At 39.7% G+C, this 14,911-nt stretch overlaps 2 protein-coding genes across 4 annotated transcripts in view; both read right to left on the bottom strand.

The window, feature by feature from the left end:
* Nucleotides 1–876: 876 nt before the first annotated feature.
* Nucleotides 877–14,911, bottom strand: part of ldhbb (lactate dehydrogenase Bb) — a 64,623-nt gene continuing 50,588 nt past the window's right edge. Inside the window, exons 1-8 of one of the 3 annotated variants that reach the window (XM_067590217.1) lie at nucleotides 7,331–7,755; nucleotides 5,100–5,236; nucleotides 4,299–4,416; nucleotides 3,861–4,034; nucleotides 3,601–3,774; nucleotides 3,383–3,500; nucleotides 2,498–2,621; nucleotides 877–1,376 (exon numbers count right to left, since the gene is read on the bottom strand). In XM_067590217.1, coding sequence (XP_067446318.1) covers nucleotides 1,209–1,376; nucleotides 2,498–2,621; nucleotides 3,383–3,500; nucleotides 3,601–3,774; nucleotides 3,861–4,034; nucleotides 4,299–4,416; nucleotides 5,100–5,228 — 1,005 coding nt within the window. In that variant the 5' untranslated portion in view covers nucleotides 5,229–5,236; nucleotides 7,331–7,755 and the 3' untranslated portion in view covers nucleotides 877–1,208. The other 2 variants (XM_067590216.1, XM_067590215.1) reach the window with 2 other exon arrangements.
* On the bottom strand, nucleotides 9,481–14,724 carry tmpob (thymopoietin b). The gene is made up of 6 exons (XM_067590214.1): nucleotides 14,118–14,724; nucleotides 13,265–13,382; nucleotides 12,395–12,550; nucleotides 12,135–12,244; nucleotides 11,938–12,038; nucleotides 9,481–11,496 (listed from the first exon to the last, which is right to left on the bottom strand). The coding sequence occupies exons 1-6, from the start codon at nucleotides 14,349–14,351 to the stop codon at nucleotides 11,112–11,114; spliced, it is 1,104 nt and encodes a 367-aa protein (XP_067446315.1). The 5' UTR covers nucleotides 14,352–14,724; the 3' UTR covers nucleotides 9,481–11,111.

Below are 14,911 nucleotides of genomic sequence, written 5' to 3' on the forward strand. Positions count from 1 at the left end.
CTGACTCTGATTTGAAATGGCAGCTTGAACCAGTCACGTCTGGGTCGAACAGAGGTCACCAACAGAGATGTAGAAGAGTCCAGACCTTGATCTGACTCACTTTAGGTGGTGCGGTTTAGTTTCACCCACATTAAAACGTGCAGAACAGGATTTAATCCTGTTTTCTAGACTGACATTTATAATATGGATTACACAATAAATACTACTAAATGCTCCTAAAGTAAGAATTTTCTGTAAAAACAAGTTGTATTTCATTGACTAGAGATGACAGATTCATAGTTATAGTCAATAAAGGAAAATCCATTGTTACAAAGAATTAACATTATGTCATTTAAATGATCAAATACAGAAAAGACAAGAGCTGGAAATCAGAGCATCAAGACTTGAACTGAGGCTTTCATCAGGAATCTTAACTCAAGGTCCACTTACTAGCTTTTTCTGGGGATTTCAACCACTTCTCACAGTCCTCACTTTATCTGCTGGTGTAAATTAATAATTCTCAGAGCTTCTGTTTGAGAAAAATGTTGTGAATCAGAAAATTAAGCTTTTATTGTCTTTGAATTTGTTAAGTTTTCATGATCAGAAACCTGAATAATGTCAGAAACATGTAAACAGGATTATGAATAAACGTGTTTTTCTATGTTTCATGTAAACATCATAATCTGAATATGATCAAAACCAGAATAAGACTCATCACACTAATGTTCACTTACGTCACTATGAATTATGTTTAGATTAAATCTCTGGTACATTTGTGTCTCTGCTGCTCATCTTGAGCAAAAACTGATGTAAGTTCACATATTTACTACAGTTTTGAAGTTAATGTGTGTAGATTTTCTTCTTTACCACTGAATAACTGAGCACACAAACTGCCTGTTAAAGCACAAACAAACTTGCTTTATTGCACGCCAAAGCGACACGAGTGACACGGTGAACACAGACTGAACACAGTCGAGGACAAATGAGTCAGTGCAGCATTTCACTCAGCTGATGTCACATTTTGTCTCCAGCAAGCAGAAAAGTACAAACTGACACCTACAGCTACATTTGATGGGATCAACCCTGCCCCCCCCCCAGTATCTACAGAGGGTGGTGGGTTGACGGTGTGGAAGGTGGGAGCTGTCTGGTATTTACTGACTGCAGTGTGATTTTTACTGGAGGCGATGAGCAGCCAGGACGGTGCAGCTACGTTGCCCCCTGCTGGTCATTTAGACATCCTGCAGGTCCTTCTGGATGTCCCACAGTGTGTTGGCACTGGCCTGCAACTGGGCCACCTCTTCATCTGTCAGGGTCATGTTGACGACGCTGGCCACGCCCCCGCTGTTGAGCACACAGGGCAGACTCAGGTAGACCTCGTCACTGATCCCGTACATGCCCTGTGGATCAAACACACCTGTACGGTCAGTATGAGAACATGTAGGTTGAACACGTGCACATCGGTGAAAGAGATTAGTGTCTGCAAAGAGCGAGGATGTAAACTGCAAACATTTTTAAGCTCATATTTGGAAATGAATAACGAAAAAATATTTATTTGCAAGCCAAAATTAGTAATTGACTGCACAGGCTTGAAATTAAATCTGATTATAATTTACTTTAGTTGTCACCTCATGTTTTGTATGTATCACCCAGTGATCACAAGATCCTTGATCCTGACTTTATGTGATAACGATTAGTCAATTAATTGATTGACAGAGAGTTAATTGGCAATTATTTTGATAATCAAATAATCACAGAAATGCCAAATATTTGCTGGTTGCAGCTACTCAAATGTGAGGATTTGATGCTTTTCTGTGTCATACATGATGTCAAACTGAATATCTTGGTTTGAAAATGTCACCATGGAAATAAAATTAGCATATTTCACTATTTTCTGACATTCTATAGACAAAACGATTCATCAATTAATTGAAAAAATATTAGGCATATTAATTCATGAAGAAAATAAACATTAGTAATGTTATGTTGATGTCTCTGTAGATGCAACGCTGCTGCACTGAAAACAAATTCCACCGACTGGTCATGTGATCATTAAAGTGAAGGTTTGTCAATGAGAGCTCAGTCTGATTTCAGAAAAGGGGGATTGTATAAGTAAAACTACAATTGGAATTTATACGTAAAATTAAAAAAGTAGTAAACACATTCAAAATTATAGTTAAATCTGATTCAATCATGATCAGTTTCAGGTTTTGCCTTACAAATTCAAACGTTGACTGTGACAGCTCAATGAGCATAAAAACTTCTAATTTATGCTTCTTATAAAACATCCTTTCTGGTACTTCTTGCAGTAATTTAAAAAAATAATATCTGTGCTTAAAATTCATATTAAAGTACTTAAGTTCGCTGTATTAAACTTTTATAGATGATGTTACATGACAACATAGATTTTACAGCAAAGTTATCATTTGTTTTATGTATAAACTGGACATGTAGAATGTTTCAGTCTCTGTTTGTGTGTGAAATGGAAATAAAAATGAATCTTTGTGTGCGTAAAGTTCACCTCCACCATGGTGGAAACAGGATGGATCCTGTTCATATTCCTCATGAGGCTCTCTGTCAGATCAGCTACACTCAGACCGATGGCCCAGTTGGTGTAACCCTTCAGTCTGATCACCTCATAGGCACTAAGAGACACAGATACACAACTTATGACAACAACAACAACAACAAAACAAGTTTGATCTGTGGCACCAGCTGTTAGACTGCTTCATGTTTTGAAGTATTCATTTTAATTGATTCGGATAGTTATACAGCAAAGATGTCAGGCGCTAAAAATACACTTATAAAACACAAAAGCACTCTTAGAAGCATATTTTCCCTCATGACTGCTGCTTTTGTTGTCTGCACTGATGAGAGAGACGACAGAAAGAGGGGAGTGACAGTTGAGACGGTCTGAAAGTCAGACGGAGAGAAACAGCGTTGAATGCATAATGACGTTTATGTCTCGTCCTTGAAAATAAGATGACTTCACTTTTTACAGCGTAATTTACATGAAAACATTGTCCTGTTTTCACACCAACGCAAAACTAGTTCGTGTAGGAGACGACAACATAACTTAAATGAATATGGATGTAATTATTACATTGTCTCAATATTCATGTGTGACAATAATTATTCAAAATTACAAATTATTTTTATGTTTTACTGGAGTACAATCCTATAATCTCCACAAAAAAAGATACTGAAAATTATACACATTGAAAATTATAATGTGACAGATTATCAACAAAATTTGACATGAGAATAGTGAAACACAATATCTACCATGTCAGTATTTTGTCGTAATTATTATCAGAGCGGAAAACATCACACCTCAAAACATTTTACTAGTCAGTCAAATTAAAGTTGAGCAAATTAGCAGCAGATCAAGTGAACTCTGACCCACCTGTTCACCACCATCTTGTGAGTCTCCTTCCAGTTCTCATCGTCGGAGTCTGTGCCGATGTCCGGGTTTAATGTCTGCAGGTTGACTCCAGCCACGTTGGTTCCGCTCCACACAGGCACTAAAAACCACACAGTCATCTTCTTGCTCATAAACTTTACATATCACAGACTAACTAGCACATGCCAATAACAGATTGTTGATATTGTCTTTTTCCTCACCGCTGGTGTCTCCGTGTTCTCCCAGGATCCAACCGTTGAAGCTGCTGGGGTGGATCCCCAGTTTGTCGGCCATCAGGAAGCGGAAGCGTGCAGAGTCCAAGTTGGTGCCGCTGCCGATGACGCGGTGCTTGGGAAGGCCGCTCAGTTTCCAGGTTACATAAGTCAGCACATCGACTATTGAAGAGTTTTGTTGGCGTTACTAAAAGATGAAAACTGTGTGTGTGTGACAGAAAAGACAGATCAAAGCCTAGTCAGAGTACCTGGGTTGGACACCACGATGATGATGCAGTCGGGGCTGTATCTGACGATCTGGGGGACGATGTGCTTAAAGATGTTGACGTTTCTCTGGACCAGGTTCAGCCTGCTCTCTCCCTCCTGCTGACGGACTCCAGCGGTCACCACCACAATGCGGGAGTTAGCCGTAATAGAGTAGTCTGAGAGAGACGAGGGACTTATTATTATAATGGTTGCACAGCCAAAAGCTCTGTCCTCACTTTTTCAGACTCCCATCCAACATGTATCTTAAGATAATCAGTGAATAAAAGCTGAGCTGAGCTGGAAAGAATACAGTTTATTTTTTAATGCTCCAAAAGATTTAAAGTGTTTGTCACTTAGCTGCAGCCTGCAAATACCTGAACTGTGTTTATCAAAACTAAAATTGATTTCTGCTGTTTTCTTGGCACGTCTGGGATACTTGCCTTTGTCTGCAACTATTTTGGGAGTTTTGAGGAAGAGGCTTCCGTGCTGCAGGTCCATCATCTCTCCTTTCAGCTTGTCCTCCATCACGTCCACCAGGGCCAGCTCATCAGCCAGCTCCTGCACACATCGGGGAGGTCAGACCATCCCAACAACACACTGCTTCATCTCACGGTGCACAAAGCACAGTAGTTGTTTTTTGCAATTGTGTTAACACTGAAATAACTTAATTAGAGAGACTCTGGTGGTTGTTTGTTCTCAGGAAATTTACCCGACCCACTGTTGCAATATGGCCTCTTACTAGCACTTTAACTGATCATTTTCACTGTTACCACTGATTGAAATTATCGTATTTAACTACTCAAACTCAACTCTGATTAACAAGAAATAATTACACTTGATTACAACCTAACTGCTATATTTACCCACTGTCCAAGCATTGCTCTGCTCTGACAGTATATTAATTACAATGATGTTAGTTCACTGATAAAGGGATTTAGTCATTGTCACTCTGTGATATTACTACTATTACTACTGTATATACTGCTGCCCAGTTTCAGTTAAATGATAGAAACCAGGCTGGACTGCTAGAGTATAAAATGGCAGCAGACAATTAACATTTTCCTGCCATTGTCACAGCACTTTAACAAGGACAGTCGACAGGATAACACCCAGATCAGACACCAAGAGATCAGTAATCCGGTGTCAGTCCTGCACAGAGGTATTACCCCATCCTGAGACACCAGCAGGTGGGATGGTAATCTAAATCGCAGTAAAAAAAAAAAGCCCAGTGGGGCTCTTACCCTGAGCAAGATGCTGACAGCACAGGCCATGCCAACCTGTCCCACACCCACCACTGTCACTTTATTCCTGGGGGGCTCAGGAGGACCGCTGAACAGCGGGGTGATCAGCTTCTGCAGGATTGAGGCCATTTTCAGTGCTGAAGAGTGTAAATGGGAGAAAGAAGGGAAGAAAAGAAAAGAAGAGAAAAGTGGTTCTTGTCAGGAAAATGTTGACAAGTAATAAACATTTTTACACAGATTTGAGGGAAACAGTTCTGAATCCAGCGTTCTTCATAAATACTGCATTCAGGACATAGTATGTTATATTCTGTGTAGAGGGATTACAAATTAAGCCTGACGTTTATCTCAGCAGCACTAATGGCAGCATGACTTCTTTGACATCTAGATCCATTACAAGAAAAAAAAAGAAAAAAGAAACCACCCTGACTGAGCTGAGTCCCAAACATTTTCCCCTCTGCAGAGTTCACCTTGAAAAAGACATGCAGCCACACACAAAAACAGCAGCAATACTTGCATTGTTTGGCGATGCTCCGAGCTGCGAGGTATAAATACCACCATGTAATCAGCATGGCAAACTGAAGTGATACCTAAGGTGTGTTTCTACAGAGCTACGTGCGCCCTGCATCCACAACACCTCCCACAGTCACTGGTTTATGCAATCCAGTCGAGGCAGGGATCCGGTCAGCTGCAGCGGTAGCACAGAGCACATGTGACTCAGGGCCAGACTGGGGAGCCGTGAGCCGCGCAGAGCTGCTCTCCTCTCCTCTCCTCTCCCTCCACCCTCCTCTCTCCCTTATGGAGGACGGAGCGGTATAATCGGATGCCAAACTTGACTGACTGACTGCAGACTGTTAAAGGAGTTAGTGTAATCCTTTAACGCTGCCTCCATCTGCTGCACCTGCACTACAGATGAACGTTAACCTTGTGTCTAATAGGATGTGTCGAAAGAACAATAACAAATTAACTCTTATTCACTCTAAGGAATATTTAATAAATGTTAAATAAATTATCTCTGTGACATAAGCACAATATAATTAATTAACCTACAAATTACAGCCATAATATTATCATTGTTAAATAATGATAAGCAGAATTAGAATCTGGATTATTTAGGCTTTAGTAGCCACTGAAGGTTAGGTACATTAAACATTTAGAAATTATTTATATTATATGCTGCACATTGTCAGTACTGTAACACATCAGACACTGAGGCTTGTACAAGATTGCAAACATAATAACAGTAAAGCAAGTTACTGTGATCCAAGACATCTGCATAAACTACACGTCTCTCCCAGACCGTCTAATCTCTGCAGGAGGTATGAGGCACTGAGAATAAATTCCCATTGAAAGTGGTTTAAACTGTCCATTCATTAATCCCGAGTGAAACTGGATTACCAAGAGAAAGCGATGCGCACTTCACACATGTAAACGCAAGCGGTTCATGAGGTATCTTAGTCTGCAAGGTAGTAGTTTTCATGACTCTTAATAACACTCAATAAATGCACTGTTTGTACTGGTGTGATCAAGCAACAAAAACATCTTCAGATTATCTCCTTTTTATGCAAACAGCTGTGTAATGACCTGCCAAATGTTTGTAGGTGACTGAGAAAGGTTGAACTTGAACACAGACCATCGTAGTGGACAAATAAAGACATTAAACTGAATGAAATACAGTTTACAGGTAATTATATAAGTGAGGGTAGTATCGCTGGTGTATTTGCTGATGAAGCCGCACATTAAACATTTTAAAACTGTACACATTAAAAAAAATATGAAAAGTTGATGTCAGTATGACTGCTATACTACGGGGACAATGTACTTCCTAAAAATGAGAACTTTTGATGGTCATGTATTGAAAACGTAATATCATTTAACTTTTTCTTGTTAATTGTTTAATGAAACACAAAGCTTGCTGCCCCCTCCAGAAAAAAAAACAACCTATACATGCTCTATCTGAATAACTATGTTATTAATGAATTAATCTTTAATAAACACATTGTTGTTCTTTTAAAAAGGGAAAAAAAAACAATGTGACTTGTCCTGCCAGTGATCCAGATGGTGTTTCTGTCAGTGAACATCCAGTGATGAAAACAATGTAACAGTTGGACAGCATAACTTTCCCTGCAGTTAGACATGTGCAGCATAAAGCAGAGAAATCCACATGAGTCTAAACCTGAGAGCCTCCAGCAGATATCTCAATTCTACACAATGTGAAAACAATGGCTGTTCACCTGTTGTCTTGCGGGTCCAACTGCGTTGAGAGTAACTCCTTGTCCTTTCTCCAACTCTACAGTAAGACTCACCCTTGGTTTGCTGTGCTGTGTACCTGCTACTCTTCCTGCTGTGCTGTCAGCCTGCAGCCTTCTGGATTTAATTGACTAAGCCTCTCCATCATCCCCTACAAAGTCTCAGTTTGGCCCTCCAACGGTCACCTCGGTCAGCTGGTACAATGTTCACAACAACACAGATCTCCTGTTCAATAAAAAAAGAACAGAAAGATGCTCCAAAGGACCCACCGACGGCATTTAAATGGTTGAGATACATTGTTCATATTAGGAATATAAATCAAAGTATGAAATTATCTATAATTTATTTAATGTAGTCTAAAAAGCCTCACACTTCATCTAGATCTACATGTAAATGTAAGCTTCACTGCAGTGGTTGAACTGTCAAGGGAAGAGTTTTGAACAGAAGGTTTGTTAAAAGTAGTGAACTGAGCAGTGGTGGAAAGTAACTGAGTACATTTACTCAAGTACTGCACGTAAATACAATTTTAAGGTGCTTGTACATTACTTCATGCTACTTCATAATTCCACTCCACTACATTTCAGAGGGGAATATTGTACTTTCTACTCCACTCCATTTATCTGACAGCTTTAGTTACTTTTCAGATGAAGATTTGACACAATGGATAATAAAACAAGCTGTTAAAAATAAAACACATTGTTAGAAATGACGCCAGTGGTTTGCAACCTTTTTGGGTTTTGTCGTCTCACAAAAAGCAGTGTGCAGTCGGGGCCACATTTCAGATGTCTATGAGTTGTGAACAGCTCCACTAAATAGTGATTTTTCCCTCAAGACAACATGTCTGGCTGACTAATAGCCAATTAAATGTTCAAATACAAGACTGACATCGGTCTTAAATGTGACTGCCTTGTGCAGGTGAAGGTGTCTGAATCTTGTCTGGTGTCTCCCTGCAGCTGGTTTGTTATGTGACATCTGATTTTTTCTCTAATCTTTGATTTTTGGTGAAATATTGGATCATTTGAACATTTATTGAAATGAAACCATGTGAGAAGTTTAGAGGGAAAAATCACAATTTAGTGGAGCTGTTAACAACTCATAGACATCTGAAATGTGACCCCGACTACACACTGCTTTTTGTAAGACGTCAAAAGCCTTTTGGCTTTTTGGTTTAATCTTTAGCGTGTTGTATTTTAAAGGACCAGTGTGCAGGATTTAATGGCATCTAGCAATGAGGTTGCAGATTGCAACCAAAGGAATACACCTCCCCTTCCAAGCGTGTAGGAGAACCAGCGGTGCAAGAGCCAGTGTTTGGTTTGTCCGGTCTGGGCATGATATTTGGAGGTAAAGTAGCTTGGTGGGAAAATGTTAATTTAATACTCTTTTTAAGCATCTTCAACAACTCAAGTAACACTAGCATCAGCTTTCTTCAACGACTGGCCAGCTACCGTTAACGTAACGTTAGCATTTATAACGGTTATATTATTAGCTACCTGCTGGTAACGTTACCAACATTCGTTTTAATGTCTTTTCTCGTAACGTAAAGTTGCATTCAATTAACTTTGATATTGCCAATTTTCGCTTAAGTCATGCTACCAATTCACTGGATTTTTACGTCCCAACTGAAAGCGATCCAGTTTGAGAGTCCCACCTTCCAGGACCATTATGGTAAGTGTCTTTACATAAACTACGTTATGGTGTCTTCTTTAATATTTTGTGTCCAGTTATGGTTCACAATTAGCCTTTTGCTACATTTTGCAAAATCATGTACATTTTACCACATTCAAACGTTTTTCCTTCCTGCTGTTGTTTTCTATTCAGTTTATGGTGTTAAAAGAATCAACCTTTTTTGCTTGAGACGGGTACGTAATGTCTCACAGTTAACGCTAACATCATGTCCACTTTAATATGTTTCTACAGGATTGCTGCATAAAGATGATTGAACTGATACAAGATGTTCACTATGACAACTACCTGTAAAGCAGGTTATATGTCTTATCATCCTGTTAGTTAATGTAAATCTTTTTGAAAAGTTGGTTAAAGTATGGATCATTGCAAATTGGTAAAAATATGCAGAACCACTGGTGTGGTCCTTTAAAAATACTCAGTCAATGTTAACAGAAGACGAAGAAAAAAATTCTGGTATCAACCAGGTTTATTTTATGATACACTGCCTACATATCATAAATAAACAGATTAAAAATCCTTACCCACATAACCCTTATTGTTTCTGTCCATTGTGGGAGAGCTGCCTGATGATGAATCACTTATGTTAAAATCAGTAAGATTCAGATTAAGATACAGTATCACTTGCATGTATTACATATTGCTTTCAAATGTTACCTTTAAATTTGCTATAAAACACATCACTTTAGAAAAATATCAAAATTGAAACAAAGAAATTTTCCCACCCCCAACATCACCTGCAGTGAAAGCATACTTGCTCCCAGCGGGTAAAGAAACCCCTTTTAGAGAAACCTACAGTGTCTTCAATGTGGTAATTTGCACAGGCAGAAGTTCTGAGGAGAGTAGCTCAAATGGATTAACTGTCCCATTAGGATTTACTTTCTCCGTGCGTCTTCTATGCGGATCTGCCATGTGTGGACACATGCAGTCAATGAGGTGGGCTATGTGGGTGCACTGCAAAAGCCAGTCCTGCACAGAGGACTGAAGGATCAGAAATCTAATAAAAACATAAGACAAAAAAAAAAAAAAAAAAGCACAATAGAGCACTAAAATCCAAAGAATGTAAACTCAAATGGACACACCGGCAGAGCTGGAAAATCAATAATCTATGATCATACGCTGCAATTTTAGCTTCCTCGATGAGTACTTGTCAGATAAATGGTAGATCATCAATACTAAAACAAGCTTTTTCATTTAGAATTTTCTTTGTAAACAATGAAGATATTGATACAAGATGCCAAAAATACAGTAAATTTTTCTTCATCAATCCATGAACAGCGAAAATCATGATTTACAATACTGAGCAAGAGTGACCAGAATCATCATTTTAGCCATAATCAAGCAGCGATCAGCCACTAAAAAAAAAAAAAGTTTTGTCTTTTTTTTAAACCTAAACATGAATGTTGGCTGGTTTTCTTCATGCAGTGACGTGACCTGATTACACCGAGTGTCTTCCTCCCAGCACAGACCACATTAAAAAAGTTTGAGCTGAATCGACCTGAGCACCATAGAAATTAGGAAATCACTCTACCTACCTCTATAGCTACGGAGCAAATTGTGAAAATGATACAGAAACACATGTAGACATTCTGGTATTAATGGTAGTGCTGCTTTGTGCTTTAAAAACGGGAGGGCACTAATCACTAACAGTGTCCAGGCACTTCACCATCAGAAAAACACCTGGCACACGGCGTTAGAAACTACAGTATGACTTTCAAAAACTACAACCATGCTTGGATAAACTGGCCTCTCCATTCTGCACTCGTTTCTACATACGAGGGTTAAATACACACAAAGACAACAAACAAGTCACAGATTAAAATCAACGTTAAAATGAGTCTCTTCTGACTGCCACATTAACAGTATTATCCAGAAGCTACTGTTTGATTATACCTCCCTCTTGTGGCGGGAGGTATAGCTGGAACCTGGAGAGGAGCAAGTTTATCGTTCCTAATTAAATCTGTGTCCTTTGTCCGACCATGTAAGAAAAAAGAAGAGGCGAGCCAAGTTTACTGCTTGAGTTGTGGAGTGCTGTGGCGGCAGGGAGGTGGCTTGGGCATGACGAGGGACTGCTGAGCGTCTTTACTTGGCGGCGCCCTCAGTAGCACTGCTGCTACTGATGCCCAGGTAGTTGGCTGCGTTGTTCACAACGCCCTGAAGAGGGACGACGACGGTGTCTACGAGGCCTTTAAGGTTGTCGATCTGATTGGCGTCCAGGTTCTGGTAGGCGTAGTAGAGCGAGCCGCACACCACAACAAGGAGCAGGAGCTTGAGCAACACGGACAGGAAGCCTCGTCGGGCCGGTGCTTTGCTCAGAGAGACTGCGCTGCCACCTCTGGACAAAGACTCGGAGTAAGAACGGTTCTCGGTGTGGATGCTCGGCTGCACGAGGGACTCATCCAGCCAGTATTCACTTGGTTTCACAGGTCGACCAGCCGCCCCTCGGATTGGACGTCTGCAGGTTGCGCTGATCAGAGAAACAACAAAATTTAACTTTTAGGCAAACTTCACAAAAACAATTAAAAAAAACCCTTTAGGTCCAATTACTACCTTTTTGTAGAGCTTTCTACTGCATCTTATGACCTTCGGTGGATGAAGTTTGCTCAGTTGTCATGGTGAGTCACATCCAACACCAAAGTCCAACCCAGATACTTCACATAGTGGGGAGCGGTGTTGTACTGACACCGATCTTTGGCCTCAGATGTGACAACTGAGCAAACTACATCCACGTGAATTGTGAAGAATGTGAATTGTGGTTGAAAGCTAGTAAATGTACCTTGAGTTAAGATAAGATAAAATAATAAATAAATAAGTGTTGAATTAATATGTCCAAAGTCAAGAACTATTCTGTGTGTGAACATCAACAAAATGACAAATATAAGCTCGCAAACTCATGATCAGTCGTTACCTGATGCCTGTCGGTGTGCTGATTTCATTGGCAAGGATATCTTCAACCACGCTCTCGCTGGCCTTCTTCGGGGTCTCTTCGGTAACGATTTCCTCGACCACCTGTCAGTGTAATTAAAAAAAAAAAAGAAAGACGTTCATGCAAACGATTTATGTAATACTATCGCTGGGCTTGGAAATGTCAAAAGTACGCCTCACCTTGGTTTGTCGTCTGCTGCTGGTCCTCACGGTGACTGGAGTTTTCCCTCTGCTCCGCACAGGCTTCTCTACCACAGGAACTGGTTCTGGTTCAGGGGCAGCGATCTCCTCTGGAGCAAACAGAAAACACAGGCAGCGTTGAGGTGATATCATCTGAGTTATCAGTGTTTTTCCAATATGACTAGTTTTATGACATACTGATTATTAATTACACTGTTATTTGTCTAAGGCAAGTTGAGTTCAATTTCAAAAGAGCTCACCATCTTCCTTGTCACTGTACTGGTCAGAGTTTGTGTTTCCATTCTGGTTGCTGTCTGCTTTGGGGAGAGTTGTGACGTCTGTAGGAGCTTCAGGTTCAGCAGCAGGTTGATCCAAAAGCTTCTGCAGCTTCTTCTCATACAACTTTCGAGTTGAGGCTAAATAGAGGAGAGAAAGGAGTGAAAAAGTTAAATGACATAAAAAACCAGGTAGTTTCACTTCAGCAGGATTCATACGTTTTACTTGAATATATGCAGTTTGATAAAATCTTATTTTAAACAAGGCTACTCTGATACATGTGCTGCTGCTTCAGCGAATATTTGCAAATATGTTCTTTTTGTTTTTTTTTTTTAAATCTAAAAGCTAGTTTGAAGACCCAAACTAGGACCTGACCAGTGTTTACCACATCAAGCACATATGGTGGTCACAACTATTTAAAACATTTTTTAGGGATTATTTTGAAAGATGTGTATTTATGTTATGTATCTATTTAATAATAATCAACATATAAATAAAACTACTTTTTTTAAAATCTATATCGCTCTCAAAAATACAGTCAGTCGTACTGTAGTTCAAACCACTTTAGAAGTAAAGAAATTGCCAAATATATTACTTCAGTTACAACTGGTTCAAATATGACCAGATATTAGCAGCTTAATTTGATAAACTGGTTGAAATATATGATTTTTTAAATGTGAATTACTTTTTTCTTTGCTTTTGTAAGGTGTACGTGATTTAATAAAGCCAATAAACAATATATTTCTGAACTAATTTTGTATAGCTTTGAATAATTTCATACTTCACTTTGTTGGAAAGCTACGTGACGATATTTTTATCATGGATGTCTGAGACATCAGACTCCAGGAACTTACCCACAATGGGTCCAGAGTCCACACCGTGCTTTGCCAGCTGTTGTTTTAAATCATCATCAGTGAGATCTGTCACCTCTACTTCTTCTGTGCGAGGCTTGTCTGTCTTTTTGGTAGCTTTCTGCAGAAACAATACAATTAAAGATTTCATTTAGTGAGATGAATGAGTCACGGTCATTATACACAAGAAAAACAAGTAATTACATTATACCACACAGTAGCTGCAAGTGAAAACCAATTAAGACTTGTTTCAAGTCCGCCTTAAAACAATAGTCAGGTGCCCAAATTTACATTGAAACATGCATACTGACCATTAGAAGATTTCCTCATAATGCACTTATTATGTAAGTGATGGGGGACAAAATCCACAGTCCTCCTTCTGAGCAAAACTGTATTTAAAAGTTTATCTGAAGCTAATTGGGCTTCAGCCCTCCAAATTAGTCAGATTAAGTAGATAACTTTTAATGTTATGGTCTTTTTGGTGCCAAAGTTCTCCTTTTTATTACGTTACAGCTCAACAGGTAAACATTCTCTGGAAACATTAAGAGTGCATTTTATGATATGACGGTAAATGTGGCAGATATCCACATGTTATGACTAATTCAGACTGCTGAAACCTCACATAAGCTTCAGATAAGCTTTTAAAGAACTGTGGACGCCCTATGGATTTTGCCCTCCCATCACTTAAATCGAAAGCACATTTTAAGGGGATATTTTAATAACACATATGAACAGAATGAATGATTACAGTGAGGAAAACCTCTTTATAGTGTTCATATAGACACCTGACTGTTGTTTTAAGACACATTAAAAAAATTGTGAACCTATTCTTTTAAAGAAGAAAACAAAAACTTACCCTTCCAGATCGACTTTTGTTGGAAACAACGGGAGCAGGTAACTCTTCATCGCTGGAGAAGGTGTCTGTAGGTGGACTCCTCTTGTTGTTCAGTATGGTTAAATTCTTCAGATACAGCTGCACATAAACTTCTTTTTTATGCTCTCCGCTCGGAAGCTGCACATTGTTCGCCGTGAGCTCATTCTTCAGCTTATCTTTCGTGAGAACCGACGGATCTTCGAGAAATTCTGCCATCCTTAACTTTTTTTTCTTCTTCTTCTTTTATTTCACCGTTTCCAGTTAACGGAAACCAGCTCGTTCGCTCAGCAGCTACGAAATAACAACAACACCGGGAAACGTGAGCGAATCGCGCTGTTGTCAGACGGGACTGGCGCCTAACCCGCTGCCGACTGAGCTAGCAGGAGAGAAGCGGTTTACCTGAATAAATGTCCGGTTCTGCCTTTTAGCCTCACCGCCAAAATATTTACACGTAGCTGCGATTTTTCGCCAACAGATAAACGCGTTCGCTGCAAACGTAACCAGAGTAAAAATCTAAATTAACAAGATGTAAATTGACTGAATTAGCTTAGCTTCAAACCGGTCCACTTGCTTCTGTCTGTCCGCGGTCGCGACAGGGACAAAACAATAAGCTGCCTCGTGATGGGACGGAACGCCTCAGTAAGCTGCGCTCTGATTGGCTGGCTATGAATGGCACATTCGCAGGCCGCTGCCACAAAGAAACCGCAGGCTGTGTGTTTTAGATAACGGCTTTACATCCATCCTGCCGACGATATTTACACAATTGTTTCAATTCA

Source organism: Thunnus thynnus, chromosome 5, assembly GCF_963924715.1.
Source record: "Thunnus thynnus chromosome 5, fThuThy2.1, whole genome shotgun sequence".
In the NCBI taxonomy this organism is placed as follows: Eukaryota; Metazoa; Chordata; class Actinopteri; order Scombriformes; family Scombridae; genus Thunnus; species Thunnus thynnus.

What these genes read in the sequence shown, in the direction of transcription:
- tmpob (XM_067590214.1), bottom strand. Translation starts at nt 14,351, where the DNA reads ATGGCAGAATTTCTCGAAGATCCGTCGGTTCTCACGAAAGATAAGCTG. An exon ending in GGACTCTGGACCCATTGTGG is followed by an intron (nt 12,551 to 13,264) that starts GTAAGTTCCTGG and finishes TCCTCTATTTAG; the next exon opens with CCTCAACTCGAAAGTTGTAT. An exon ending in AGCACACCGACAGGCATCAG is followed by an intron (nt 11,497 to 11,937) that starts GTAACGACTGAT and finishes TTCTCTGATCAG; the next exon opens with CGCAACCTGCAGACGTCCAA.